The sequence below is a fragment of the Cordyceps militaris genome, assembly GCF_000225605.1.
Source record: "Cordyceps militaris CM01 unplaced genomic scaffold CCM_S00004, whole genome shotgun sequence".
Classification (NCBI taxonomy): Eukaryota; Fungi; Ascomycota; class Sordariomycetes; order Hypocreales; family Cordycipitaceae; genus Cordyceps; species Cordyceps militaris.
In genome coordinates this window covers 2,545,299-2,571,191 of record NW_006271972.1, presented here as the reverse complement: position 1 = coordinate 2,571,191, position 25,893 = coordinate 2,545,299, and the positions used below count along the sequence as shown (strand labels likewise).

At 49.6% G+C, this 25,893-nt stretch overlaps 10 protein-coding genes across 10 annotated transcripts; 3 read left to right on the top strand and 7 right to left on the bottom strand.

Annotated features, from left to right (window-relative positions):
* Nucleotides 1-1,261: 1,261 nt before the first annotated feature.
* Nucleotides 1,262-2,533, top strand: CCM_05821 (tryptophanyl-tRNA synthetase; the record flags this gene model as incomplete). Its single annotated transcript, XM_006670965.1, has 5 exons — nucleotides 1,262-1,552; nucleotides 1,605-1,685; nucleotides 1,737-1,852; nucleotides 1,905-2,023; nucleotides 2,082-2,533. The coding sequence occupies 5 exons, from the start codon at nucleotides 1,262-1,264 to the stop codon at nucleotides 2,531-2,533; spliced, it is 1,059 nt and encodes a 352-aa protein (XP_006671028.1).
* Nucleotides 2,534-2,752: 219 nt separating this feature from the next.
* Nucleotides 2,753-5,995, bottom strand: CCM_05820 (importin 13, putative; the record flags this gene model as incomplete). The annotated part of the gene is made up of 6 exons (XM_006670964.1): nucleotides 2,753-3,052; nucleotides 3,100-5,106; nucleotides 5,149-5,269; nucleotides 5,325-5,666; nucleotides 5,715-5,896; nucleotides 5,954-5,995. The coding sequence occupies 6 exons, from the start codon at nucleotides 5,993-5,995 to the stop codon at nucleotides 2,753-2,755; spliced, it is 2,994 nt and encodes a 997-aa protein (XP_006671027.1).
* Nucleotides 5,996-6,591: 596 nt separating this feature from the next.
* On the bottom strand, nucleotides 6,592-7,567 carry CCM_05819 (30S ribosomal protein S10; the record flags this gene model as incomplete). Its single annotated transcript, XM_006670963.1, has 3 exons — nucleotides 6,592-7,252; nucleotides 7,309-7,487; nucleotides 7,544-7,567. The coding sequence occupies 3 exons, from the start codon at nucleotides 7,565-7,567 to the stop codon at nucleotides 6,592-6,594; spliced, it is 864 nt and encodes a 287-aa protein (XP_006671026.1).
* Nucleotides 7,568-8,018: 451 nt separating this feature from the next.
* On the bottom strand, nucleotides 8,019-8,841 carry CCM_05818 (rRNA-processing protein FCF2; the record flags this gene model as incomplete). Its single annotated transcript, XM_006670962.1, has 2 exons — nucleotides 8,019-8,378; nucleotides 8,635-8,841. 2 exons carry the CDS (start codon nucleotides 8,839-8,841, stop codon nucleotides 8,019-8,021), a joined length of 567 nt encoding a protein of 188 aa, XP_006671025.1.
* A 1,073-nt stretch (nucleotides 8,842-9,914) lies between these two features.
* CCM_05817 (CCAAT-binding factor complex subunit HapE) lies at nucleotides 9,915-10,471 on the top strand (the record flags this gene model as incomplete). Its single annotated transcript, XM_006670961.1, has 2 exons — nucleotides 9,915-10,394; nucleotides 10,442-10,471. 2 exons carry the CDS (start codon nucleotides 9,915-9,917, stop codon nucleotides 10,469-10,471), a joined length of 510 nt encoding a protein of 169 aa, XP_006671024.1.
* A 225-nt stretch (nucleotides 10,472-10,696) lies between these two features.
* On the bottom strand, nucleotides 10,697-13,477 carry CCM_05816 (Exocyst complex component Sec15, putative; the record flags this gene model as incomplete). The annotated part of the gene is made up of 9 exons (XM_006670960.1): nucleotides 10,697-10,778; nucleotides 10,825-11,087; nucleotides 11,150-11,306; nucleotides 11,359-11,651; nucleotides 11,734-11,869; nucleotides 11,920-12,029; nucleotides 12,083-12,184; nucleotides 12,232-13,374; nucleotides 13,427-13,477. The coding sequence occupies 9 exons, from the start codon at nucleotides 13,475-13,477 to the stop codon at nucleotides 10,697-10,699; spliced, it is 2,337 nt and encodes a 778-aa protein (XP_006671023.1).
* Nucleotides 13,478-14,428: 951 nt separating this feature from the next.
* CCM_05815 (meiosis protein MEI2) lies at nucleotides 14,429-16,963 on the top strand (the record flags this gene model as incomplete). The annotated part of the gene is made up of 12 exons (XM_006670959.1): nucleotides 14,429-14,869; nucleotides 14,922-15,071; nucleotides 15,135-15,395; nucleotides 15,447-15,962; nucleotides 16,013-16,134; nucleotides 16,191-16,221; nucleotides 16,271-16,288; nucleotides 16,343-16,371; nucleotides 16,420-16,463; nucleotides 16,515-16,594; nucleotides 16,647-16,761; nucleotides 16,812-16,963. 12 exons carry the CDS (start codon nucleotides 14,429-14,431, stop codon nucleotides 16,961-16,963), a joined length of 1,959 nt encoding a protein of 652 aa, XP_006671022.1.
* A 203-nt stretch (nucleotides 16,964-17,166) lies between these two features.
* On the bottom strand, nucleotides 17,167-19,916 carry CCM_05814 (Sad1/UNC domain-containing protein; the record flags this gene model as incomplete). The annotated part of the gene is made up of 3 exons (XM_006670958.1): nucleotides 17,167-17,195; nucleotides 17,315-18,283; nucleotides 18,356-19,916. The coding sequence occupies 3 exons, from the start codon at nucleotides 19,914-19,916 to the stop codon at nucleotides 17,167-17,169; spliced, it is 2,559 nt and encodes an 852-aa protein (XP_006671021.1).
* Nucleotides 19,917-20,090: 174 nt separating this feature from the next.
* CCM_05813 (RNA polymerase III transcription factor TFIIIC subunit (Tfc4), putative) lies at nucleotides 20,091-23,151 on the bottom strand (the record flags this gene model as incomplete). The annotated part of the gene is made up of 5 exons (XM_006670957.1): nucleotides 20,091-20,506; nucleotides 20,557-20,889; nucleotides 20,939-21,157; nucleotides 21,214-22,030; nucleotides 22,084-23,151. 5 exons carry the CDS (start codon nucleotides 23,149-23,151, stop codon nucleotides 20,091-20,093), a joined length of 2,853 nt encoding a protein of 950 aa, XP_006671020.1.
* A 609-nt stretch (nucleotides 23,152-23,760) lies between these two features.
* On the bottom strand, nucleotides 23,761-25,870 carry CCM_05812 (protein VTS1; the record flags this gene model as incomplete). The annotated part of the gene is made up of 3 exons (XM_006670956.1): nucleotides 23,761-23,955; nucleotides 24,012-25,297; nucleotides 25,351-25,870. 3 exons carry the CDS (start codon nucleotides 25,868-25,870, stop codon nucleotides 23,761-23,763), a joined length of 2,001 nt encoding a protein of 666 aa, XP_006671019.1.
* Between the last annotated feature and the right edge of the window lie 23 nt (nucleotides 25,871-25,893).

Below are 25,893 nucleotides of genomic sequence, written 5' to 3'. Positions count from 1 at the left end.
GTCCTCCCTGGAGCAGTTAAGCAGTTTTGCCGCGTGACGCCGGCGATATGATCGCGTGCTCCTAGATTTCATGCCGAAAAACAACAGGTCTATCCGCTTGATCTCGTAACCCACCCTTGATGATCGGGTGTAGCATGTTTATGATAGTCTTGTTAGTAATGGAAAGACATTATTATTATAGTGCTATTTTAATTTACACTGTATTTATTGGCGTTGTTCTATAGAAAAGCTGCTAAAAAATATAGGAGTAAGATAGTTAAGAAATAAAGCATTGGCTAAGTGCGGCTAGAATACACCTTATAGATATTGTTTGTTTTTCACTGCATCGGACAAACTAGCTGAGCGCCTGGCTTTTTTTTTTTCTCGTTTTTACCGAACACATGTCTCCTTCTAGGTCAAAAAGAATAGCAGTCACCGCCTGTACGTCCGCGAAATATTTACTTTCGGATGACCTCTAAAATAAATGGTCACTCTATAGTTTCCGTCTGATTATATTTTCGTGATTGGGAATGCCTATTCGCCAGCACAATGCTTTTTTTATTTCTTTCGTGAAAGCCCTCTTAGCTACCTACCTATAGTATCCTGAAACCTAAAGTTGATGAATACTACTAGCTAGATAGAATATATTGCTAGACAAAAGCTGCTCTCCTCGACGAACATCTAACTACGTAATATTTCCGCCTTATGTGGCCTTTTCACATTTCTTATTGTTACGTTATTTGCTAGTACTTTTTTCTCTTTTTGAGAGCGCTTGCTGTCAAAGAAGCTAGGTCCGCGCATTTTGTCGCGTTGCAGCAAAAGCGGGATCCACACCTTTACTAGCATGAATTTGACCTTAAGTACTGTACTGTTCAACTGTTCAACACACACCCTATTGTTAGGAGTATTTGCTCCTAATGAACTGCGATATCAGATATTTCTATAGTCTTCTTCTAGGTACATTTAGTACTGACCATGTTTTTCCTAGGTGTGGGATTTGAACTTAAGGCCTTTAATAGCAATTTAGCGACAGCATCTTCGGAAGTTAGACCGTTAGACCACCTCCCGGGCTCACGTTGCAGCAAAAGCGGGATCCACACATGAATTTGACTTGACCTTACTGTTCAACACATTTAGTTAAACCCACTCACTCCATCTTGCGCTACGTTTTAGCCGCATGACCTAGGCACACATCAGCCCGAAGTACTTGAAGCTCGCTCTTGTTTAAGGGACGAACAGGGCCGCATCCAGTCATTGCGGCCTTGAAGCACATACACATACAATGCGACGACTTCTATCAACCCAGTCCCTACAACCGCGGGTTATCTTCTCCGGGATCCAGCCCACAGGCGTCCCGCACTTAGGCAACTACGCCGGTGCACTACGGCAATGGGTTCAGCGTCAACGCGAGGAACCTGAGTCTACTCGCCTGCTCTACTCGATTGTCGACCTACACGCCATCACGGTACCACAAAATCGTACGGCTCTGAGAAAGGCGAAGAGGGATGCTTTAGCTTCGTTACTAGCCATTGGCATTGACCCGAGCAGATGCACCCTATTCTATCAGTCCGATGTATGGATAGACAAAGTAAAGGGCGTGGACAATCGCAGCTAAATGTCAACAGGTCTCAGCGCACTCTGAGCTCATGTGGATACTATCATGCACAGCATCGGTGGGATATCTTTCTCGGATGACGCAGTGGAAGGTAAATACATATAGAACGCCGCCAATGATCTCGTCACTTACAAGCCTTCAGTCCAAGCTTAGTCTGGAAGAGTCGTCTCATATAAGCGATGGGCGTGTTGGAAACAAACTCAAGCTAGGCCTTTTCTCCTACCCAGTCTTACAAGCTGCCGACATTCTCGTTCACAGGTTCGTCTACTATAAGATCTGGCATGTGGCACAACTGCTCACGATCGCCTAGGGCAACTCATGTTCCTGTTGGCCACGATCAGCAACAGCATATTGAGTTTGCACGCGAGTGCGTCACCAACTTTAATCATGCCTATGGGCCCCAACTCGTCTCCCCGGAGATCATTATATGTAGGCCCAAATTGATCATCTATCCCACAGTGAAGAGCTAATGGAGAGGTCCACACAGCACCAGTACGCCGAGTAATGTCACTCACGGAACCGACGTCAAAAATGTCCAAGTCTCATCCACTGGAACGGTCCCGCATCTTGCTGACCGATGATGCGGACACAATACATGCGAAGATATCGTCTGCGTTGACAGATTCCTTACCAGGCGTCACTTATGATATTAAGACCAGGCCCGGAATCTCGAATCTACTGGATATCTACTCTATCTTCAACGCGGAGGGCAAGACTGCGGCGCAATTAGCCTCAGACTTCAGCGAAGCCAGCCCAAGGGAGCTGAAGGCGGCCGTTTCCGAAGCTGTTATCAAAGGCATGGATGGCTTCGCGCGACGCTACAAGGAGCTTGTCGAGGACACCAAGTATCTAGATCATATCGCCGCTGAAGGGGGGAAGAAGGCACGACATAGCGCGGATGAGACAATGCATCTGGTCAGGGAAGCCATGGGTCTCTAATCCCGGGATCCTATCTTGCATCAATTGCTACATAGATCGCGTGTACAACACATCTTCGCTCTTTATTTGGTGGATCCATCTCTGGTTTTTCCTCGTTGTCATGATGCGTATGAGAAGCTCGCTCCTCTGGCGGCGAGCCAAAAATCGCGAACTACTTGGTTGGTGGCGCGAGCGCCGCGGAGACTATATTGAGAGGTCAGCGTGCGTTGTATTGTGTAATCAGCAAATGGCCCCGAACCTTGCCACTTTCTTAACAAACATTGCTTTCTCCGTCTGCGAGACCTTTGTGCTTGGGAATGAAGGGTGGTTTAGAGCAGCTTCTAGCCATTCTTTGGCTTTCATATGCCTGTTGATCAGCCTTTTCAGAGGCTCGCTAAGTTTGTCCAGCTCGCTGCGGGAAGCGTTCCCTCCGATATTTCTTGCGAGGCATTGGCAAAGGAGGGGGCCAAGCGTGTTCATGGCACCGGACAGGGCGTGTTGAAAGCTTTCATCACTGCTTCTCACGTTGACAAATGTTGCCTGTCTGCGATTAGCAAGATATAGAGACAATGGCGTGATGTTCGTACCCAGAATTCTGCGGCCGCTGCCTTGGGCAAGGGCTCACTTCCGTCCAGGGCCTGCAATGCAAAGAGAAAAAAGAAGTCCGCCAAATCTGCAGGTTGGATATGAAGAATGACGGACGGGTACTTGGTTAGTATCCGGTTGGAGATTTCAATAGCATTCTGCGCAACCTCAGGGTCGGCTGAGATGTCTATCAGCGGTTCTACCCCTGTGGCCATGGGATTTTCTCTGGTGCAGGGAAACTGCCTCAAAAGCCCGATAACCCAAGCCAGAACAGCCGATAGGATATTGTGTTGGTTGTCTTTTCCACGTATTGAGCTAATAAATGAACACGCAGTATTGATCAACAACCCTACTCGCGGCGTGGCTAATGAATGTGAGGTCAGATATTGAGCAACCTCTGAGGCTGGGAGAACAAAGGGTCCTGGTTCGGTTTCGGAAAATCCGGTTCTCAGTACGTGACAGATTTGATCCGTGATTTCGCTGCTAGTCGGAAACATTTTTTGAAGCTCGACTATAGCAGTGACAATCCGTCTTTGAATTCCTGGTAGAACGCCATCTTGGGGTATACCAGCTTGTTCTTCACACTCAAGATCAATTGCATTTTCAGAAAGAGCTTGCACGCCTTTTCCCATACCGGTCAAGCACCTCAGCACCCTGAGTGCAATATGAAGACTGGGGCGCTCCTCTGGTAGTGTATCCGGGCAAGCCAGCTGAGAAAATTGACTGCCGTCTCCTCCCTGTGCACTCGCGAGTCGTTGGCATATTTGCATTTCTATTTCCATAAACTCCAGAATCTGCCCGTATTTGGAGTATCGCACCGCTAGGTTGGGTATAGCTTGAGCAACCGAAGCCAGGGCTTCGATCGTTCTCTCGCATGTTGCGCAATCGAGTTGCTGCAGGGTAACGACCTGCACATATGCTTTCAAAAAAGCATCCATTTCCGTATGTAGGTGAGCTCTGCAGGAAGATGCCAGTCGCAGTATCGATTTCGACGCCGCAGATGCCATAGCCCTATCTCCAAGCGTAGAAAACAATAGCTCAAGCGCTGTGGGCAGCAAAATTGGGTTCCTTTCGAAGTATTCGGTGTACAGTTCGATCAACTGAAGGCAAGCTTGTCGAGTTCGTATTGGTACGAAAATTTGATCATTTTGCAGTATTGTGAAAAGTTGTGAATGGAAAACTGTGGCTAAGAAGCTGTCACAGCGACCATCATCTTGGCAGCAATCGGCCAGGCCCCCGAGACAGTACACAGCTGCCTCAAGTCGCATCCATGCGGACTCATTTAGTGACAGTATCACGGTTTCGGCAAAGGTTGCCAACAGTTGTGGGCCTATCAAGGCATAGACAGACTGAAGAAGGTCAATGACATCTTTTCGGGAGTAGGCGAAGCCTACTCTGTCGTTGGAATCCCAGTCTGCTACTTCGTCAGTTGTTGGGTAGATGATCTTCTGCCATGCATTAGAGCATGCCTTCAGTAACAAAGCAAATGCAGAACTTTTCCACGGCTGTTCTTCGACTGAGTCAGCAACAAGATAATCTGGTATCGTCTCTGCGAATGAGGACCAAAATTCGACAATGGGGACAAAGATCCTGTCATCTACCACGGGGTAGCCTTGGGCGAGAAGAAGGTCGCAAAGATGGGATAATATCTCAGAGCTATCTGCATGACAGCTCTGCACGAGAAGGGGCATTCTCGTTTCAACAAAGGCCAGGAGCAGCTGAGCAAACTGTGTCGACTCGAATGCAAAGTCTCCCTCCGCCATCCGCCGGTAAAACCCTGCCGCCCATGGACTTTGGAACAGTATTTCCAAAAGCTGATAATGATCTGAGGTGAGGAGTGATGGGCTGTTGGATAAAACTTCGATAAGAAGCTCCGCCGACGCATCGTACACGGCATCAACCGCCAGGAGCTCGATGACATTCCCTAACAGCGGTCTCGCGAGGTTGATGGCATCGCTTCCTTGAGTTGACGCCTTTTGCGTGAAAATAATCCACGACTTAATTGCAGGCTTTAGCTCTGGTTTGATCACATGCGTTGTTTATATTCATACCTGTAGACATTTGATCCCGTCCTCAAGGATGGGCACAGGGACGCCGCTGCTTTGGAAGCATTTTTCCATCACCGTTATGAAGCTTTCTCTGTTATCCAGTATTGCCTTGTACGGTGTCGCGCTTTTGTTTCTGTCTCAGTAACTGTCTCGTTGTGGCAGATTCAAGTCTGGCTTACTTCTTCACGGAGTTCGGGTCAAGCCGCATAACATCATCTGCGACGTGCGTGGCTACCCACAAAAGCGCCTGGATTTGACGTTGCCCTAGCATATCTAGAACACTGTTCATCTGCAGGCTGGGGTCCACGGCATCCGGGCGACATGTCTGGTTGTTCGCTAGACATACTCCGATGTGGTCGAGGAAGCGCGGCCAGATTGTGTGATATCGGAGAAAGAATATTGACAACGCAGATACGAGCTTCCTCGTGACAAGACGGCTTCCGTCCTTTCTCAGCAGTTCCATGTACCATCCTATTAGACAGAGCAGTAGCTCTATCACTCCTTCGTCTAGAATCGGCGTACTGGTAGCTGGTTAGATTCCACCAGCCAGTGGTTTCTTCGCTACTCACCTTTCCGTGTTGAGCTTGATAATGATGGTGAGCACTCCAAAGAATTGAACCTTCTCATCTGTGCGGCTGAGTAGCTGCTTTGACAGTGTCCATGCTTCCGGTAAATTCTGTATTCGGGCCAGCTCCGCCTGCGTGCTTGCAATCACCTCTGGCGGATTTGGTTGGTACAGCGATATTATTAACTGCTCTCTGTCAGATGGTTGTTTGCGGTGCTGTTTGGTTTATGCGATAGTACATACCTCTTCGACCCTTGCAAGCGCCAGGGCGTCTTGTGATGCCATTCCCGCCGCTGTTGTCGCCAGCTGAGTTGCGGCAGCTTTCAGTATGAGGGGTAGAGACGGAGCAGAAAACAGCGTCGGAGCACCGCAGATACCAAACGCAACAATGGAGAAACGCCGAAAGAACGCGTCGACCGCACGAAGGTAACAACGATGAAGTGAGACTCTCCCGAAACGACGGCGGGATATATCGTGATTCACGTCGCAAAAACGAGGAACAGGGTAGGCCTTCCTCTTGCAGCCCCACCAACGACGAACTTAGCCGGGACGGCGGACAGAGGAAGAACAGCAAACAACATGCGAGAACAACATCAAATTAAGCGAAATTCGGAACGGATGATGAGATGACAGATACACAGGCACACACGAACACACGGGAATGAGAACATGCAAATGACATATATCCTGAGCATTGCATAGTGTACGAAGCCAGGAAAGGACGCCACTAGGCCGAGCACCAATCGTCTATCGATTCACCCAAAGCATATCTAATTTTCTATCATACAGGACAGGCTCACTGCCCACCAGCTGCTGCAATAGCGTCGCTGTAATAGACACAATAATGCACTCTGAAGAGGTACTGGAAGCAAAGTGTTGCCTCATGGGGCTGGAGGCGCTCTGGCACGAGGCATGGCACGCGACACGCCTAATGAATCGCCCAAGCGGCCGCGGCTCAGCATCTCCTGAGCTTCCCCCTCAGCAAACGACCTAGTTTGACCAAGATGCTCCCAAGTGGACAGTAGTTCGCCGGTGCTGCCCTTAAGAGACTGCTCCGTGTTTTCCAGCTGCGTAGACCCAAACTCCCAAAAATTCGCCTTCATGCCAATACCGTAGTACTGGTGCTTTCGGAGATAGGCGAGCCATAGCTGCACGGTTTCGGGGTTTCCATCCTGAATTTGGATCATCCGACGTAATGTCCTTCGCTCAAAATTTTCCTGTGACTTTTTGAAAATGAAGTGATCCCTCGGAACCGTCCAACGCTCTGTTATCCGCGGCAGAGGCACAGGCCCGAACGCGGGTAGGCCTAGATAATATGCGGCTCGGAGGGCAAAATCGGAGAAGAACTCGAGCGGCTGAATACTGTAAGACCGAAGCTGGAGGTCGCACGAAGGAATGCCATGCTCTGGGGTGCGGCGAAGAGGCTTTAGGTGGATAGCTTGCGCCGATCGAGGATTCCGTAGCTCATCATCCTCAACAGGCCGAGCGGTAACTGACTCATCATTCGAGATCGATTTATCAGGGCCGACAGTACCGTAGAACCTGATACAAATTTAGCGAATGGATCATGCAATGTCCACCGAAGGATTGTTGCAAACCTGGAAGCTAGCGAGGCGTTGCTGGTTCGTGGTAGGGCCGGCTTGTGTCTGTCAGAGTATATTCTGAAGCCAATATTGGTGCGATTGGTAGACCTACCCGGAAATGCACCAATTGCCGTGGAATATGGCGGCGCATAGTGATGTTCGCGTTTGATGCTAGAGTGAAGTTGACCAGCAGCCTTTTAGTTAGGGGATAGAACCCAACAGCGAATGAGAGCATCACAGATAGACCCACATCCCATGGCAGCGCCTCGACCATTGCAATATCAGAAGGTGAAAGCAGACCGAAAATCAGGTGGCAAAATTTAAAAGGCTCGATATTTCACAGGGCGCTCCATTAAGATGAATGAAATTTAATATATTTCAACTGTGGTCCTTCGCGACCTGATACTGGAGCGGCGCACGAGCCAGCTAAGTTGCAACAACCGTTGCACTGCTTGCTCGAGGTCGAATCTTGTGATCAGCGATTATTTCTAGGGCGCGGCATCGAAGTTCTTCGAGGGCGGCTAGGCGCTCATGCCTGTGTGCTGTACCCACAGCTGCCACATGCTACCTGGACCCGGCCGCGATAGGTGTTAAATCTGGCTCCTCTCGCATGGCGAGATAGCGGTAGCTGATGGTGACATGGCCCAAGGGGATTCCACCGCAGAAAGTTTCGGGGGATATAGAAATGTCTTGCTTGCGCAACGGGTCATCAACGCTGCTAAAGCTCAGCCACGGCCCTTTCGCCGTTGGGCAACGACTTTTTGGTAGAACGCCTTTTTACCCGACGCTTTCTTCTTCTGGATGGAGGCATATTTTGTCCTTATTTTGTCGTCCGAGTAATCCCTCATCACTTCACCAAGTATAGTTTGTCGTCGTTCCTTACGAGTGAGTCTCGCGCTAAAGAAATCGGCGGGGCCTTCGATAATCTGGCCGACTTGGGAGTATTTCGGTGCCTCTGCCCTCAGAGCCTTCTTCTGGTGCTTCGGGTCTAGCAGGCCGCGCATACGGAGAACCTGCCAGTCTCTCCTAAACTCTGGTGTTAGAACCGTCTTGGGAAGGTCAAACCAGTTGCAGCCGGCAGAATCCTGATCTCGAGTTAGCAGCTGAAGCGGCAAATCCATGTGCTTGTTCGATGTGTTGTGAGTCGGGCACTTTGCCAAGTGCACACGGCTCGAAAAAAACAGTGATTCAGAGTAACTATGATAATAAAAAGATTCATGGAGTCACGAGGCGTTTATCCAAAACGGAAGATACCTCGTGTCAGGGTACCGAAAGAGGTTCCTTCTCATCACAATCAAAAGGGTAGGAGGCTAGGAAACGACTGAAGAAACGGGGCCATACCTTTGCTTCTGTGGTGCTAGTTTTCTCCTTCTTTGCGACACGAATAGACCCTTCTTTGCCTTTAGGTACTGTGGCAATGACGGGAGCGATAGCTTCCACCTTGTCCAGGGCAACGTCGCTTAGTTCGACGGTCTTGGGATTGCCCGCCAGGCATCGTTCAGCTTGGAGCAGTAGCTCGGACATTTGATGGCTGCTTAATTTAGCCATGATGGACTACCATAGACTCTGTCAGTGGTCCAGCCAGCTGCCAGAGGGGACGTATGGATGGCTGAAGTGGTTGCGAAGAACACTGATTGTGCTAGAGAAATTGGAAGGAAAAGTTTCTGAACGCCAACAAAACAATTTGGGCGTGGGGCCAGTATGGATACGGCCATACCTAACTTACTCTGGGTGGCTAGATTTCGAACTTGTACTTTTACTATTATTTAACGTGTGGAGGAACCTTCCAGGCGGACAACTGGGTCTTTTTAGCGCACTGGGTGTACACAGTGCGTGCGAACCCACCCAATAAGTGCGTTTTGGCCAATCATTTCAAGAAAGCCGGCCTGTGCGGAACAGGAAGCAGGCACTGTGTACCGCGGGTCATTGCCGGAGTTTAGTTGGCTGCGTACGGGTACCCAGCCAAACACATCGCACACGCTCATATCGCTTCTTCACCGCGCGCATTGCTACAATTTGATTTGCGCATAGATCTACCATATTTCGACCAATTGAATAGCGGGTGACCGTTGCAAAGTCAAAATTCATCGAGTGCCATTCCGAGAGAGCCAACAAATAGCAGTGCTTGTATAACTTGGCAACGATGGACTCACAGAACCAATCGGCGCAATCCCAACAGCAGGGACGCCCTGCGCCAGTCTACGACACAACCCAGGGCGGCCATTATGGTGAGAACTCCCTAGCATTGGCCTAAATTTCGCCATGATACTGATAAGGATGACTAGGTGCTTGTGCTGCTGTATGTGCATTATCAATGTGGCCATCATGCTCATCCTCTAATAACAACACAGCTAGCCACGCAAGGCTTCGCGCCCGCAGAATTGTACACAGGTCCTTGGGCAAATGTTTGTCAAACCCGCGCTCCTATCGGCTGATATCTTGTACTGACACACATGGGCCTACAGGTTCACCAAGGTCTCACTGGACAGTACAAGGACATTTTAACAACTTACTGGCAACAAACCATTACTCACCTGGAGAGTGAGACGCATGACTACAAAATCCACCAGCTACCCCTGGCACGCATCAAGAAAGTGATGAAAGCTGATCCCGAAGTAAAGATGATCTCGGCCGAGGCACCGATTCTTTTTGCCAAGGGTTGTGATGTTTTCATCACTGAACTGACTATGAGGGCCTGGATCCACGCTGAAGAAAACAAGCGCCGCACACTCCAGCGTTCTGATATTGCATCTGCGCTGGCGAAGTCGGACATGTTTGATTTCCTGATTGACATTGTGCCGAGAGAAGAAGCCGCGTCTCACGCCAAGAGAGCGGCTGCACAGCCCGCAGCACCAACTGGAAGCGGCCAGGGTCGAATGTCTGCCAACATGTCGCAGCCCAACTCACACCCGATGGCGGGAGCTGAATACATGGGTGGGCATGGAATCGCAAACGAACAGGATTACCGCCAGAACCCCAGTCTTTATGCCGGCCAAGTACCCGCGGCACCTTCTGCTGCCTATGGCCAAGCACAGGCGACGGGTACAATGTACGGCGAAATGGACAATATGTACCAATATCCGGGCATGCAAGCTCAGCAGGTAAGCTCATGAGTATCCTTTTCACTTCGACTCTGACATGATTCAAGGCACAGATGACATCCGAAGAGTTTGAGTGAGCTGCGGTCATATCATCGCAGCGAGGCATGGCACCCGGAACATACATGCTCTATAGTTTCCATGGTTTTGTTCTTCAGCGCGTGGATTGTGGGAATACGGTATAATTCGTTCTTTTTTGTATTCTTTTTTCTCGATAGCACCTTTCTCCAAATACAAGTGTGATCCGTGCAGAGGCACATCCACGAAATTCTCTCGCCTTTACAAGATATACAATTACAGATAGCTCATTTCATCATTCCAAACCTGGACGACAGATTGGATAGCGGCGCACTTCTGGTAGAGGCCTGGGTAGCACTGCTGTTGAGTCTGTAAATGGTTAGCATTCTACGCAAACACGAAGTGAAATATCTACCGGGCATACTTCTCCAGAAGGACAGGACCGTTGAGGGCGTCGACACGGTTGTATTTTTTATTTCGCACCGACATGTCGTAAAACTCCTCGTGATTTTCTGATTGCAGAAGATTTACAGTTTGTTGCAGTTCGTCCAGATTTTCCTTCAGCATTTCGCCGTTCTCTAGACTACTGACGAAGTCTGTCAAATATCGGACGTCCTGAGCCAGAGCCAATACAGCACTGGAACTGATGGATTTGACCTCCGGGGAGAGTGGTAGCCCCTGCCATGGTCAAAGTCAGCGCGTCAGCCAGTTAGGTACTTGCTGGATAAGTAGGTTCGTACCAATATTTTATTCGCAGTGTGACTCAGCGCATCAAAGTAAATGAGCTCCTTGATTTCTCGGGGGAGGCCTAGAAGAGTAGAGTTCATAATATTTGACAGGTAGCGAGTAAGTGTCTGCATGTAGGAACTGGGCTCTAATGGATCCGTTGTCGTAAACCTGTTAAGTAAAGGTTAAATTCTGCAACAGACCAGTCAGTATCGCATCTTACCAGTCGTATTCAGCCGTGTCCACCAGATCATCGATCTTCGAGTTGACAAGTTCAAATATCCTCTTCTCTGCGGTCTTTTTGTTATTTCGAAATTCTTCAGTGGCATTAAGCTTCAGTGGGCCACCAGCAGAGGCGGAAGATCTTGCGCTTATTAGAAGAAGCTCCAGCTCTTGGCACGCTGTTTCGAAATGTTCCAGGTTGATCAGAATTTGAACAATTTGACCAAGATATTGAGAGCTAAGTCGTTCGACGAGGGACTGGCAGACTTTTTCTGTCAGGAGACTATCGAGGGACTGCGCCAGGGTCAGCAAAGAACCACCCTCGTGCAAGTGAAGAAGCGTGCAATTCGTGAGAGTTAGAGTGGAAGAGGCATACCTTCCGCAGCGATTCGTCAATGACATCCGAATGCTGAAAGTGGTCATCGGAGAAGAAGTAGAATTGGTTGAGAAAATTTTGAATGTCGATACAACAAAGGGGGTACATTTGAGAGAAAGGGAGGACACAAGGGAACCTAAAAGTCAATTAGCGGATGCTTGCGCAAACTTGCGGACATGCGCCTACGTGATGCTTTCGACATCTTGTTCAGGCGTATACCAGCTGACATTGAGGACTTTATCGAACTCCTCTTGTGAGTTAATCGCCATGGGCATGTAATCGTCTGTTGATACGATCTAGATACACGAGATTAGGGGTGAAGGAGGAGGGAAAGGTCAGGAAGGAGTACTTCTTGAAAGTCATCACTGAACCTGCGCCTGAGAAGCTCGGCATATTTGTCGAAGAGCGCGAGCATGAAAGTCTCTAGGCTGGAAACAGGATATCCATATCCCTGGAATATGATCAGTTGGAATAGTCAACGTGGGCATACCACCATACCTCCATTGTTTGGATAAACAGGGCGACAATCCCTTTGATCTTGAGTAGCACCTCGGCATTCGTAACATCGATTAGTGATTTTGAGGCTACGTTAATGGCTGTACTGCACATGGATTCCCACAGCTCTTCTACTTCAATAGCAGACCGCAGATGCGGGACACGCCGCATTGTGGCTTTTTCAATAATGGCAAATCCAGTTATGCCTTCCAAGAGACTGCTGAGTGACGATTCATCTTCAGCAGATAGGTCGATTGAACCAGGTAGTAGCAAGTCCTTTTGCTGTCGGCGCGTGGCTGCATACTCTGAACGAAAGCGATCTGCCTGATTCAAGGCTTCGTGAATATGGACAGCCTCAAAGAGGGGAGTGAATGCGATTTGAAGTTCTTCATTGTCTAGTACATCGAGCTCTTCGCTTTCGTCGCAAACAAGTTCAATGGACGAATTGAGCTTAAAATTGGACAAGAATGAATCTTCTTCGACCCTTTTTTTCTGCCGTAACCGTCTTTGCTCGGTATAATACCAAGCAAGTTCCCCAAGGAATTGAGACGCTTCTCGGATGCGGAAAAGCCAGGTGTTAAGATCAGCCATCACTGCCTCGGAAATCGCTTTCCTAGAAGCGGGGATAGACTTCTGGATCGCATCGGCGAGCCTGTGCTGGGTGGCGTAGCGGTTTTGTAATATTGGAACAAGATGCTCATTCTGGAGATCCTCGAGCGATTTCAGCGCTGAATAGTACTGTTTGCGCCGCACAAGATCATGTGCATAGTTGACAGCGTGGAGCACCTTGAGTGACTCCTTTAAAGCGTCGGAGGCATCTGAGATGTTTTGTCGGACGGCCTTTGTGTTTACTAGCGCGCTCTTTTGCTCCGCGAGCTGCTCAGTACTTGATTGGATAGATTGATTGAGTTTCAGAATCTCGGCAATGAGCGCAACCGCGTCTTCGCGGACATTTTGCAGTTGATTAACAGAGTCTAGAAACTCCTCGTGCTTCGTCATTCCGATTCGCTCGATGTCTGCTTCGCGGTCTCCTGTATATTGATTGAGACATTGTATTAGTGCCGGAGTTCTGCGAGAGTTTGACGCATCCTTCAAAACAGGAATGAGGTGGTCAAGGAAGTCCCCATCTGATGACGACAGAACGATCTGTCTGGAATTAGCAAGGGGCATCGCGTTTAACGTCGAGAGGCAATAGTACCTGGGGCACTGCGGAAGCATAGTCATCAATAGCCTCTGTTCGTCGTGGCATATTGTCGTGGTTGATTACAGACGCCGTCTCGTGTGCTTGTCGTTGCAGCAATCGCGGGTGAGAGTTGGGAGCATCGCATGTTGAGTCGCTCATCAAATGCCCCACATCGCGACTGGGTACCTCTCTGTGATGGGTGGGGTGAAACACGAGCCATATCACTACCTATGTACTTTTGCTGGCTCGTGACATCGATTTAATTCAGACGAGACTTGGCAAAACATAATACACATAAATGCTAAAGACCTATTTTGGCGCGGGCTCTAAGCTGTTTGCTTCTGCTCAGCTGCCAGGCAAGCAGCGTAGGTTCCTACTCAGGCGGACGGCCAGGTCGACACAAAAGAGAGAGTATAGCCGCAAGTCACACAATAACCCGGCCACCTTTGCAGGATCGAACCGAAATAGGGGCTTGAGGCTAATATGGCATGTGATACACAGCACATGACAGAACTTGAGTGTGTGCTAGTATGCAGGACAGTGTCAAGTGCTAGAAATGAATAGGCAGAAGCAATTCGACGCTAAAGTACGACGGAATACGTCAAGTAGGTAGGTAGGTTTGTAAACGAAGTGTTATAATGGGCGGGCACTGTTTTTCACTGATCAAACTATCATCAGTTCAATGCTAGCTATGTCCAATGTGCAAGGCACATAGGCCACAGTCGACCGACCTTCGAGATAGTAATGAAAGAGTTTGGGCTGCCTAGAAAGGGGAGCTGAACAACATTATACTCCGAAATAACCCTTGCAACTTGCCACGCTTACTGCAGCTGCTGAAAACGTGTGCGTTGGGCGTGGCCCTGGTTTGCTACTAAATCTTGCCAGGTGCAACGGGCCGTCAACCTACAAACGTCCTCCTACACACACCTCGGGTTTCCCTTTCAAAGTGCAATCCTTTACAACCTTGCAAGAAACGAGAACACAGACGCATAAGAATAGATCGATTTATACAGACCTATGGCAGCTCGAGCCACCAAGATTTGCGGAATGCCCTTTTCATCTCCATCCCCCTCCGGAGAGGGTGACTCGTCTGCAGGCTCTCCAGATACCAGACTAACAGCGCCATCACCCGGTGAGCCAATCGAACGAAATGTGGGATCCCTCAGGCATCAGGGAAGCATTCTTGATGAACCCCAAAACGAAAAACAAGTCGTTCATTTCAGCCAGGGTGAGCGACGAGCGCGAGAGAAGGACCCGTTCGTCACGCCAGGTCGGGCGTCAAAGAGCGGGCTCTCGCCAACTGCCTCTGCCTTCAACCCATTCCATATTGCCACAGATTTTTTCGAAGAGATGCGTGTGCCAGTTAACATGCTCAGTCACACCATGGGATTGTCCAGATGGCTGAAAATCATCGCCGAGCAAGCCATTACTCCACAGCAGGTCAACCTCTGGCTTCAAGTATGTGTATATTGAGCTGGAAGTATCAACTACCATTGCTGACCATAAATAGGATCTGGAGAAAGTGTCCAGAGTTTCCCATGGAGAAAAGAGAATTCTCGAAAGAAAAGGCATAGTTGGAGTCTTTTTCGAGGACATCAGAGACGCATGGAATTTTCAAAGCCAGACAAGCTCCTCCACGCTGGGTTGGCAAGTAGTCCATGTAAGCGACAAAATGCTAAACTGAATCTATTCACGATCGATATTGGAAAGCTGATAAAAGTAGGATTCCTCGGCCGAACTATACCCCTTACCTCGAGATAGTGGCCAGTTGGTGGTGTTGGCTACTGTGCCAGCAGGGTCAGCTGCCAGCGCCGAAGAAGTGGCAGCAGAAGTCATGACGAATCTTCGGGTCCACGGAGAAATATTTGCGTTTCAAAAGAAAATGACATATCGAGATGGATCTTTCAGGGGCATTGTGGAATATTGTGACGTTTTGGCTGCCAAAATGGCACTCGCCCAAGCCCCGACGTCAGAAGGACAGAGCGTAAGTTCTGGTACACTTCTTTTGGAGGAACGAATCTTAACACTCGACTAGGGAGTTAGGATTGTTCTTGCCACCTATATGGAAGAAGACTCAAACTCTTCCGGAAACGGGTTGAGAATCTATGACACTCCTCGCGCCTCCAATCCGGGCGCTAGCTGGGAATACGGACTTGCCGACTCGAAGCAGAACTTGATACCCCAAGCCAATCTCTGCCTAAATACCCCTCTTGCAATGTACCCGGTAATTGCACAGCCCAATTATACGCCAAATTTCCCGTACTTGGTGAACTCGTTCATTGCTAGCGGGCCAGGTGCTGAAGTGGCGACCCTGTCAACCCCCATCTCGCCGACTTACCAGAGAGTGTCAGCTGCTTATCGAAAGCCTCCCTCTCCAGCTCTCACCATCCATAATGGATTTAGTCCATCGAGATCCAATTCAGACCTCGGTAAATTGGATCGGCGGCAGCATGCTGCGCGAGTAAACAGGAACGCTTTCCAAAGCCCGAGCAGTCACCACAACCATGTGGATGTTCATCGCATTCGAGAAGGAATTGATGTCAGAACAACGGTATGCTACTTGGTTGTTTAACTTTGGCGGAAACACTCTAACCTTTGCAGATTATGTTAAGGAATATACCCAATAAAGTAGACCAAGCCATGCTCAAGCGAATTGTCGACGAATCCAGCTGGGGCAAATACGACTTCATGTATCTCCGCATAGATTTCGCCAACGACTGCAAGTATGTCCAAATTCGCCATTGCCTCGTTTTGATTGAAGATGCTAATGCATTCATAGTGTTGGATATGCGTTTATTAACTTTGTTGATGTGAGTACCTGAATGCGCTCGGGAACAATTGCAACTGACACCAAACAAGCCTCTAGATATTATCGATGTGAGTTGCGCAGTTTTTGAAAAATACTCGCCCGCGCTAAATAATTTTACACAGTTTGTTGAGGCGCGTGGTAATCAACGATGGTGAGTGTGATTGCTACACTTTTAGAAAGAGCGCTAATCTTTGGCCAGGAATTGCTTCAAAAGCGACAAGGTGGCCGAGGTTTCGTACGCCAGTGAGTCTAAGCGGCCAACCACAGATCATGCCCATACTAACCCTTCAGCAGCTATACAGGGGAAGGATTGCCTGGTGCAGAAGTTTCGAAACAGCTCCGTGATGTTGGAGGCTGCGCACTATCGACCCAAAGTAGGCAGAGATGCAGTCACGCTCTCAACAATGTGCTGATGTGCTTGTATAGCTCTACTTTACCTCAAATGGCCCGATGCCAGAAATGGCAGGTCAAGAAGAACAGTTCCCAGAACCAGATAACCAGTCGAAAATGAAGCGCAGCTGCGAAAACGCAGAGCATGTCGGTCAGTAGCTAATAATGGCTTCGTGTAACAGTGAGGTAAAACTTTTACAGGACTCTTCACCCCGAACGCTGGACAGCATTTTCGTGATGAGCAGCGACGCAGACGTTCGCAGTACGATCGAGGTACCCGCCTGGCCGCTCTTGAAGAATACGACCTGGAGGCCATTCAGCATCTTTACATCGGTAATGAGAGAGGGGAATAAATTGAGAATGACATTCAACCATGTATATGCTCGGCCGCGAAAGTGGACGTTGAACGCAAGTGGGAGCTTTTTGCTATCTATCGCTAAATGTAATGGGGGATTAACAGGAGGGCAAAATAATGTAATGATGCAGAAACTCGCTATATACAGTCAACTGAATCGCTGCAGTAATCATTAAGACAGGAATCCTTTGCTCTCAATTATCATATATCATTAATATGTACACGTCGTCCTGGGCTCCGGATCATTAGAGCAGTCTTGAGGGCGCACCGGGAGGGGAAGTGAGGATCAATGGCGGTCAAGACAATCCGGGGCAAGAAACATCTTCTGGTAATGATGGGAGCGGCTTACGGGAGTTGGTGTACCGAGAGCCCTTGTCGTATCCCGTTGCTTGTATGGCGGATAAGTGACCACTTGCCTGCCAGTCCGGCACGTTATCGTCCAGCTCATCGTTCGGTGTTAAAGGAGGAGACGGTCGCTGATAGCTGTAGTCGTCCACGTTCAACCGGGAGGCAGCCATGGGATTCTCGAGAGGGGGCCTTGCCGCATGAGGTTCCGGCGTGGTGGGCGTTCGGGCATCTTGGAACCTGGGCGATCCGCTTGGGTACATGTCACGCCTCTGCATCGAGGCCAAAATTTCCGCAAACGCTTCACTTGTGCCCATTCCCTGGTCCGAAGGCAAGCCAAGATACGGGATCGGAACGCCTCTGGAGAATATTACCAGCAAGAGACAAGAAAGAAGTAGCACGGCTTGCACAATTGCCATGCGTTTCTGGAACACAACCTCGTCAGCCAGCACGTGCAGCCGGGAGCTGAGCGCTAGTATGTCCCGCTGTGACTGGTCTTTCTGGCTTTCCAGGGCCAAGACAGTGGACTGCCAAATCTGATCATACTGATCTCTGAAGTTTCGTAGCTCTGCTAGAACTGTCTGGTTCAAGTCCATCAGGACAGAGGAGATCTTTACAAGCTGTTTCTGTTCAGATCGCTGAAAAGCGTCTTGCACATGCCTAGACTGCTCTTCGACGTATTTGAGCGATAGTGTCAGATTCGTTTCCACCTGTTGTAGACGCTTCGTCACGGAATTGAAGAAGCCCTCTTGGACAGACGGTGGCGATGGGGTGGCGATATTCGTCGCATTGCCTCTAGACCTGCTATTGGAGGCGGAGGCAGCCGGAACTTTTCCGGCGGCTGCCGCAGGCGACAAAGCAGCAGCCGTCGACGTCGTGGAATATTTCGTATGTTTTGATGAAATATTGTCGCTAGCTCGCTCATCTTCGGAATCCGTACTCGGTTGGCTAGCCGATTTTGAGGCCTCAGGGGCTGTAGAGGATGCTGCTATGTTGCCTGAGTTTTCTTGGGGGTTTGATATTATCTGCCATTGTTCAGGCTCACTTATTTGCTCCTGGATGGCCTTTTTGTACTGCTTATTGCTGACATCTTCTGCGACGACGGCGGAGTTGTTCGTGAGAGCTGAAGCCCTGTCCACCGGACACATGAACAAAGGTAGCTGGAGAGGCGTCAACTCCATGAGGAGGCAAATGTCGTTGGCGTCTGCAGTTGTAGTATTGCTCTCCTGAAAGACGGTCGCCTCGGATGAGTTCTCCTGGGGGACAATCGCATTCTCCGCTATTCCATCGATTTCGCCCACAGGGTCGTCGTCAGTCCCAGTCTCACTATCCTTCCACTTGTCGAGCATTCGGGACCCATGAACTCGAACTAAGGAGACAGGGCAGTAATACTCGTTGCTATAATGAGTGAGAAACTCTAGCCTCAGGTATTTGGCCCAAATTTGCGGGTTCTCAACCAAGAATGCTTGTATATCGCGCGAATTTCGAGCCTCAAAAGTTCCCAGTTCCTTCCATTTATCCATTTTGACGGGGTATCGATCGCTGACGCTGACTCTGAAATGGCGTATCATGCTAGAGAAGAACTCAAAGTTGGCTAGAACAATAGTGTCAACCCAAATGTCATCCGTCAGTTCTATGATGACATATTTGTTCGGCGTCGTGCATTCGAGAAGCATATATGTGTCTTTGTTCTCGACCAGAATAGCCTTGGAGTTCTTGGCACCGGAGCTTGTTTTGAGAATCGTGGCTCCAGCATCGAATGACGCGAAAGAAAATCGTTCTTTGCAAGTCTTGCCTGCATCTTTACTGCGGTGAATTGCAGCTTGTTCAACCTCGGCGGATGACTCGTCGGCATGCTCCTCATCGCCGTCGTAGCCATGTACAGCATGCGCCTGATCTGAATGTCCCCCAAAATCTAAAGAAATTTCGCCCTCGTCCCCTAAACCACCCCCCGAGTAAGATTGAAGTCGCTGACGTTCATCACCCTGCGCTTCTGAGCGTTTCACTTGCTTGAGATCCTGGGGATCTTGCCCAGTCTTTTGCAGCATCATTGCCTTCCAATCTTCGAAGGACATGAACGGCGCGGTCGTCGAGTCGGTGTCTGCAGACTCGGGGGTTTCGCTGGCTTCTATTATATTTGTTTGATTCTCGACCGACTCTGAATCGTTAACAGTTGAGGTGGCGTTCGCTCTCGCCGTCGCTGGCACAGTGGCTGTGAGTGGCGTGCTCTCCACCACAGCTGCTGTGCTAGACCAGCTGCTGGTGAGGCATGATTGTGGTAGCGTATGCGTGATATAATTTATAGTCCGCGCTTCGCACTGGCTCGTTCCAGTCAAGTGCCCGTCATGATTTGATCGCGGTTTCGTCCCAGTCTGGGTGGCTTGTGTCGCCTGCTCGGCCGCATGAGTACCAAAGGCCGTGGCAAGAACCAATAGTGCGGTCGCTACGCTTCTTCGAGCGTTTGCGGAAATTAGCATTTTGCCGTTTTTGCTAGATCCATTTGCGACTGCCGTGCGCGAACCTTGCAAGCCGTCTTGCCCTCTGCAAATGGATGGTAACTGTCGCTGTTTGCTGATGATCTGTCCTGGTTTCTGTCGAGGTGGCATGGAGGTGGACCACCGCCTCTTAGTGTGGTGCTGGTGGGAACAACCGCCGTACCTAGGTACATAAGTGTAGTACCTAGTAGGCTTCATTTAGCCCAAGAAGAATGTAGCACCTACGATGACACAACGAGACATGGAAATTTTCATAAAAATCTTCTCATCATGGTAATTATTCGTTCATAGCACTAGTTTTCTCTTCAATAGTGAGAACGCAGCACTTTTGTTGCCAACAGCTAAATATGACATAAAGTTGTTAATGGCCACCAGCGTATCAATGTCAGTATTGCGGCTCTCCACATCGTTGCTCTCCACATCGTTGGCCGCAATCGCTTTGCAGTAGAGATTAGAGGCCAGCTGGCTGAGTCCCAAAAGTTGGAAAAGACGCCCAGTGTTGTAATATCGTTCTGGAAGCGGCCTTGCCCCAGGGCCTTCTCCTGCCTCGAAGTACTGAGAGATAAAGGCTTGTCCTTGCAGAAGAAGATACTGCCGGTTCGTAGACTGTCTTTTCAGCCCATAATGAACGTATGCCAAGCCTAGACTGAGATTGATCATTGGATTGGTTGGGTCAAGTGACCTCGCTCGTAGAAAATAACCTGATAAGAACGATTAGATGAGCGGTTGACCTTCCCCTCGAGGTACTTACTGATGGCATATGTATAGCTTGTGGATGTGAATAGAATGTGACCGTACAGCATTAAAAGACATACATCCATGTCAATTTTCAAGAATGTAGGCTCCCCTGCCTCGGATGAGTCAAACTTTGTGGAAAAGAGCCCTTCGTAGCTGTTGTCGATACTCCGAATCTGCCGTAAAATAAACTTCTGCGCCGGACCTGAAGTGTACCAGGAAACAGGAGACTGGCATAGTCTTGAGAGTAAGGCAAACATCCGATTTGCATCGGACATTACCCCATCTCTCATCAGATACCTGGCAATTGCAACACACCGCTCTTCATCGTTGGTATAGATAGCACAAACTAGGCTTGTTAGAGTTTGTCAATTAGGACGCAACCAGATAAAACATACCAGACCATGCAATATAAATTAGAAATTCATGATTTGAAGCTCGAAATACCACCGAGTCTTTAGCTGCTTCACACACCTGATAGGCCTCTTCCCGTTGTTGATTCTCAGCAAGCCCAATGGCATAATCCAGAAAAATATTCAGCCAATTGTCGAATGAAATGCCCTGATGCATTCCTTGCTGGGTGCCCGTCATACCGCTGTCGGCTTGTGGTGCGAGGGCTAGCATGGTTGTCAGTCAGAGATCATTGGGCCTGGTAGATAGCTCCGCGGCTTACATCGCGTCAATCGCTCATACATCTTGGACAATTCACTATCTGGCGCTCGTGAGGTCATCGGTATGGATGTAGGCTTCTTCCTGAGGAAGTGGAGGTACTTGTCCCACGAATAAAACCGCTTCAGTGATCTGAAGTCGTCAACAAGGTCTCGCGATGCATTCATCCACTCTCCAATAAGATCAAGTTGTCCTTGCGAAATTCGAAGTTTGAGGTCTCTCACAATATCATACTGCTTCGACAGCTTGATAGCACGGGTTTGCTCATCTTGACGCAATGCATCAGCACCCGCTAGTCTCTTGGGCCGATAACGTCTTGGAACACGCGATTGTTTGTTTGGGTCCACCTTGGTAGCACTCTGATCATTCTGCGAGATGCGGCGTCGCGATTGCTCTTGGTGACTGCTGGATCGACCAGCGGTCTCCATTCTTCCGTGGCCTGCTTGGTGGCTCTGTGCATCCTGTAACGCCATGGCTTCTGCCGTCAATATGAGAGCCTCCTCGCCCTCTTTCGCCTGTTCGTACACATTAGCTAGCTCGATGCGCGCATCTATAGAATCTTGATCGGCATCGATAGCGGCAAGAAAGCACTCCTCGGCCTTGGATTGCTCTCCGGCTAAAATGTAACATCTGCCGAGCTGCAATAATATCGTCGGATCTGGGGTATCCGAGGTCTCTCGGAAGGTCTCAAATATATGTGTGGCGATGTCTGAAACGCTGTTCTTGAGGAGTTCCTCGGCAAGATCATACGCGACAGTTGGAAATTCGGCAACGAAATCTCTGGTCGCTTGTGCAGAAGGGTCGAGAAGTTGTAGGTGTATCTGACAAGTGTCAGATATATGGTTTTGTAGGCTAATGCCTTGATATATCTTACCATGGCTTCATTCTTCTCCAAAAGTCTTAATCGTAGAATAGCTAGCCTCATTCTGAGATCGAGTGGTAATAATTCGCCATACAGCGATGGAGAGAATAACGACTCAGTAAAATCGACAATTTGTCTTCGTCTCTTGCTGTCTATATCCCATTCGCGGTCGTCGTCTTGGAGCTCATCCCAATATGCCTCTGCGGCCCGACCAACCATCCATCTGGCAAGGGCTTTGAGCTCTTTGATCGTTTCACGGTAGCTACCGCTCGACGCGCAAAAGTCTATATAAATGCCAATGTCGTACCAAAGCCCCTCGAATCTGTCTCCTGGTCCGTCCGGAATCACATGATCGAAAAAGCGCCGGTATGCCATTTTTGCAGATGCAGTGGCGGGTGGATTGTCTTTGTTATCGACGCATGTTTCTGCTAGCTTCCGAACAATATCGAGATCAACAGGCCTTTGCCTTAGGATGTAATTGTACTCCAATATTGCTTGCGCGTAGTGGCCCTGCTCGTGGCACACGGATGCCTTGCCCAATCTTGCTTCCACGTTGTGGGGGTCAGCTCTCAGAGCCGCCGAGAAGCACAGCCGCGCTGTCTTCAAGTTCGCCTCTTCACTTCCTCCGACATTGTCGAGTGCATAAGATGCACATGACATCCAGCCGCCGATATCTTTCGGTCGTAAGTGCGCAGCGTACATCATCGCTGCGAGAGCCCGATCCAGCTCGCCTTGCTCCCTGAAGATCGCTGCAAGAGCCGTCCATGCTTGAAAAGTTTCAGCATTGATTCTAATCACCTCGGATACAAGCTCTAGAGCGCGATTGTATTCGCCCGCTAGGAACGCCTGGTTGACTCTGGACAGACGGGCGGTGATGTCGCCACGAGGTTTTGCAGCCTTTCTTGGACCTCGGGACCCCCTCCCACCGCGAGTTGGTCTATCATAGGCATGTGTGTCCCTGCTACTTTCGTGGGATGCTAGAAATTCGCGGACAGACTCGTCGAACTTCGCAATGTCGCCCCGGAGCTCCTCAAGATCAGAGTCGGCATCGGAGTTGTCATCGTGCGTCATGCTCGCCATCGTACCACTCACTCAACTGGTAAGCAAATCGAACTTTGCAGACGACACAGGGCATAAATGCTTCAATGTGCAGGACGGTGAAGAGTGGCGAATGACCTTGCCGGACCAACGACAAGTTACAACGACGTAAGAATGGGTGGTGTGTGGATTGAGCCCGGGATCCAATATCGTTTCAAGAAAGCCTTCTGTAGGGCTCTGAGCATGCAATCTAGCCTGCTTCGAATAGACTATGGCGTAGATTGTACGGGCGTCCTATGCGTCACTGGACGGATCTGAAAAACTGATGCTGCGTGTTCTCGTTCACTCAGTACCTAGCTAATGGGAGTAGTGGGTTTCAATACCTACTAGGTAGCCACTTATCAGGCACAACGGTAAGCTGTTATTATCTTGCATGTCGCTCTGTGTTTTTTTGACCGTGGATCTCGTGACCTGGTTTTGCTCCTCCTCCAGTTAATACAGGGTTAGGTCCATGGAAGTGGACCCACCTTTAGACAACTCCTTTAATATTATTCCGAAAAGATAAATGAAAAGATAAACCACAATATGCATTAAAACTCGTAGAATGGTGTACAATAGTCGAATAAGCCTGCAAGATTATGCATTTTCCATTCAAAAATCCAAACGCAGATCTAGAGTCGTGATAAAGCTCATGACTGTCCAGGCCATATCGTCTACAGTCTCTAGCTTTCCAGTCATGATGCTAGTGGACGGAACAAACTGGTCATCGCCTCTCAAACACCATCGTTGTGCCCAGCCTGTACCTGCAGAGTAGGCACTAACCGATGCGTCCTTCAGCTTTGGCGTCTATACACGAGTTAGCGGCAAGTTTTTGTGTGGTGCGATTCCAACGCACCCCTAACTTGCTCAAACACCTTGAGCATCTTCCTCCTTGCACCGAGGGCATTCACTCCGCGGTCTTCCAGAGCCTTGTCATCCAATTCAACGAGATCCGTCCATTTCATGTCCTTCAAATTGTCCGTGTACTTGTGTAGGCGAAGACTGCGGAGCCAGCTTGGAATATCTTGAAGCAGAGTTGGGTCTGTGGGATCCTCTGGTGGCTTTGAGCTACCCCTCCGGCCTCTGGGTGACCGACCGCGCACCATATCAGAGTGGTCCGACAAATAGCCTTCGTGTCCAGACAAGGCTAGCTGTCCCAAGTTGACAGCGGGAATGCCGCTGTTCATGACGCCGGAGCCGTCATAGGCGCTTAGAAAGCCGTTGTGCTGAGGCGAAGCGAACTGTGCCATCTGCCCCATGGGCTGCTGCAGGACAAGCCCAGGGGAGTTGGGTCGCGGACGATTGCCGAGTCCGAGTCCCTGTTGAGCTTGCAATGCGAGAATCTGCTCTCGGCTCAGCACTTGGCCATGCTCATTGATCATGACGACATTAGCACCCGGAATATTGAGACCGTGAGCGTGGGCAGGTGGCGATGATATTTGATTGCTGCCGGGCGCATCGTTTGAACGAGCTCTTCGGTATTTGCGAGCATCATCGAGTGCAAAGCGATTGTTTACGGTGGAGAGAGCAGCCAGCTTCATAGCAGTCGCATTCGCTACCATATCAGCTTGCGATCCCGGTTGCTGGTTGGTGCTGAAGGTGGATGTCATCGGCGTGTTCACCATAGATGCCCAATTGCCGCTGCCCCCACCGTTATATGGAGAGAGCATTGGAAGGTCAGATGGGTTCTTATCAGGAGCAGCGAGAGTAGTGTTTTGAATGGCGGCATTGTTTCCCAGTTGAGGCAGCGGTGACCTCAGACCCCCGGAAGATACAGGCTGCGCAAATTGGCCCATGGCTGGTTGAGAAGCAGTGGCTTTGGAGTTGTTTGGATCTGAGCCCCATGGCGAAACGCCTGATCCAACGGCTTCTCGGGGGTCTTGGTGAGCTGCCATCGACGATCGGGGATCAACAGCGGTACTATTTCTGTTGGAAGAGGGTGGATTTCCGGTTTTCTGAGTAAACTTGGCCTTTTCAGTAGCAATAGCAGCCGCGGCGTCTGGAAACATGGCATTGATTGTCGAGGAATCTAAGACGGAGTGGCGTTTCCCCGGAGCGGCAGTGCTAGTAGAGGCGCGAGTAAATGAGTTTCGGGACGAGTCAACAGTCAGCTTATTCATCGCATCACTTAAACGGTTAGACATGGGATCTAATACAAGAGTTAGCTTCGTGCACAATTTCACAACCAACATAGGCTATTACCTTTGTCGAAGGTAGCGGGTGAGAGAACGCCGGACATGGGGTGGTTCTTGCCCATCTGCTGCAGAACTTGAATGAAGAAACGAATTTGCACCTGCGTGGTTTGCTGGAGCAGAGCATAGAGAGCAGCAGTACGTTCAGCCTCGCTCAAGACACGAAACCACTGCTCGATAGCACTGAGTTCATCCTTGAAGTCTTGATCTAGCGTTGCGGCGGCCATTTCCTCGAGCGTCGTCTCATATTGATCAATGTCGGCAATCCACTGCTGAGCAATCTTATCCTGCGAGTCTGTATCGAATGATCCTTGGCCATGAGACTGCTGCGACTGGCCATAAAAGTCCGACGACGGTCTGATGCGACTGGACGGAGCGGGCCCAGAGATCGAACTCATATCTGCAGAGGCACGAAGAGAGCTAGCAGAGCCTACAGCCCTGGATGAAGGAGGCCGCAAAGAAGACGCAGAGTTTGCCTCAGGGGTGCTGTTCCGATTTCCGATAACGTGGTTTCCAGACATGTTGAGCATTATTCGGTCGGTCGAACGGGGTT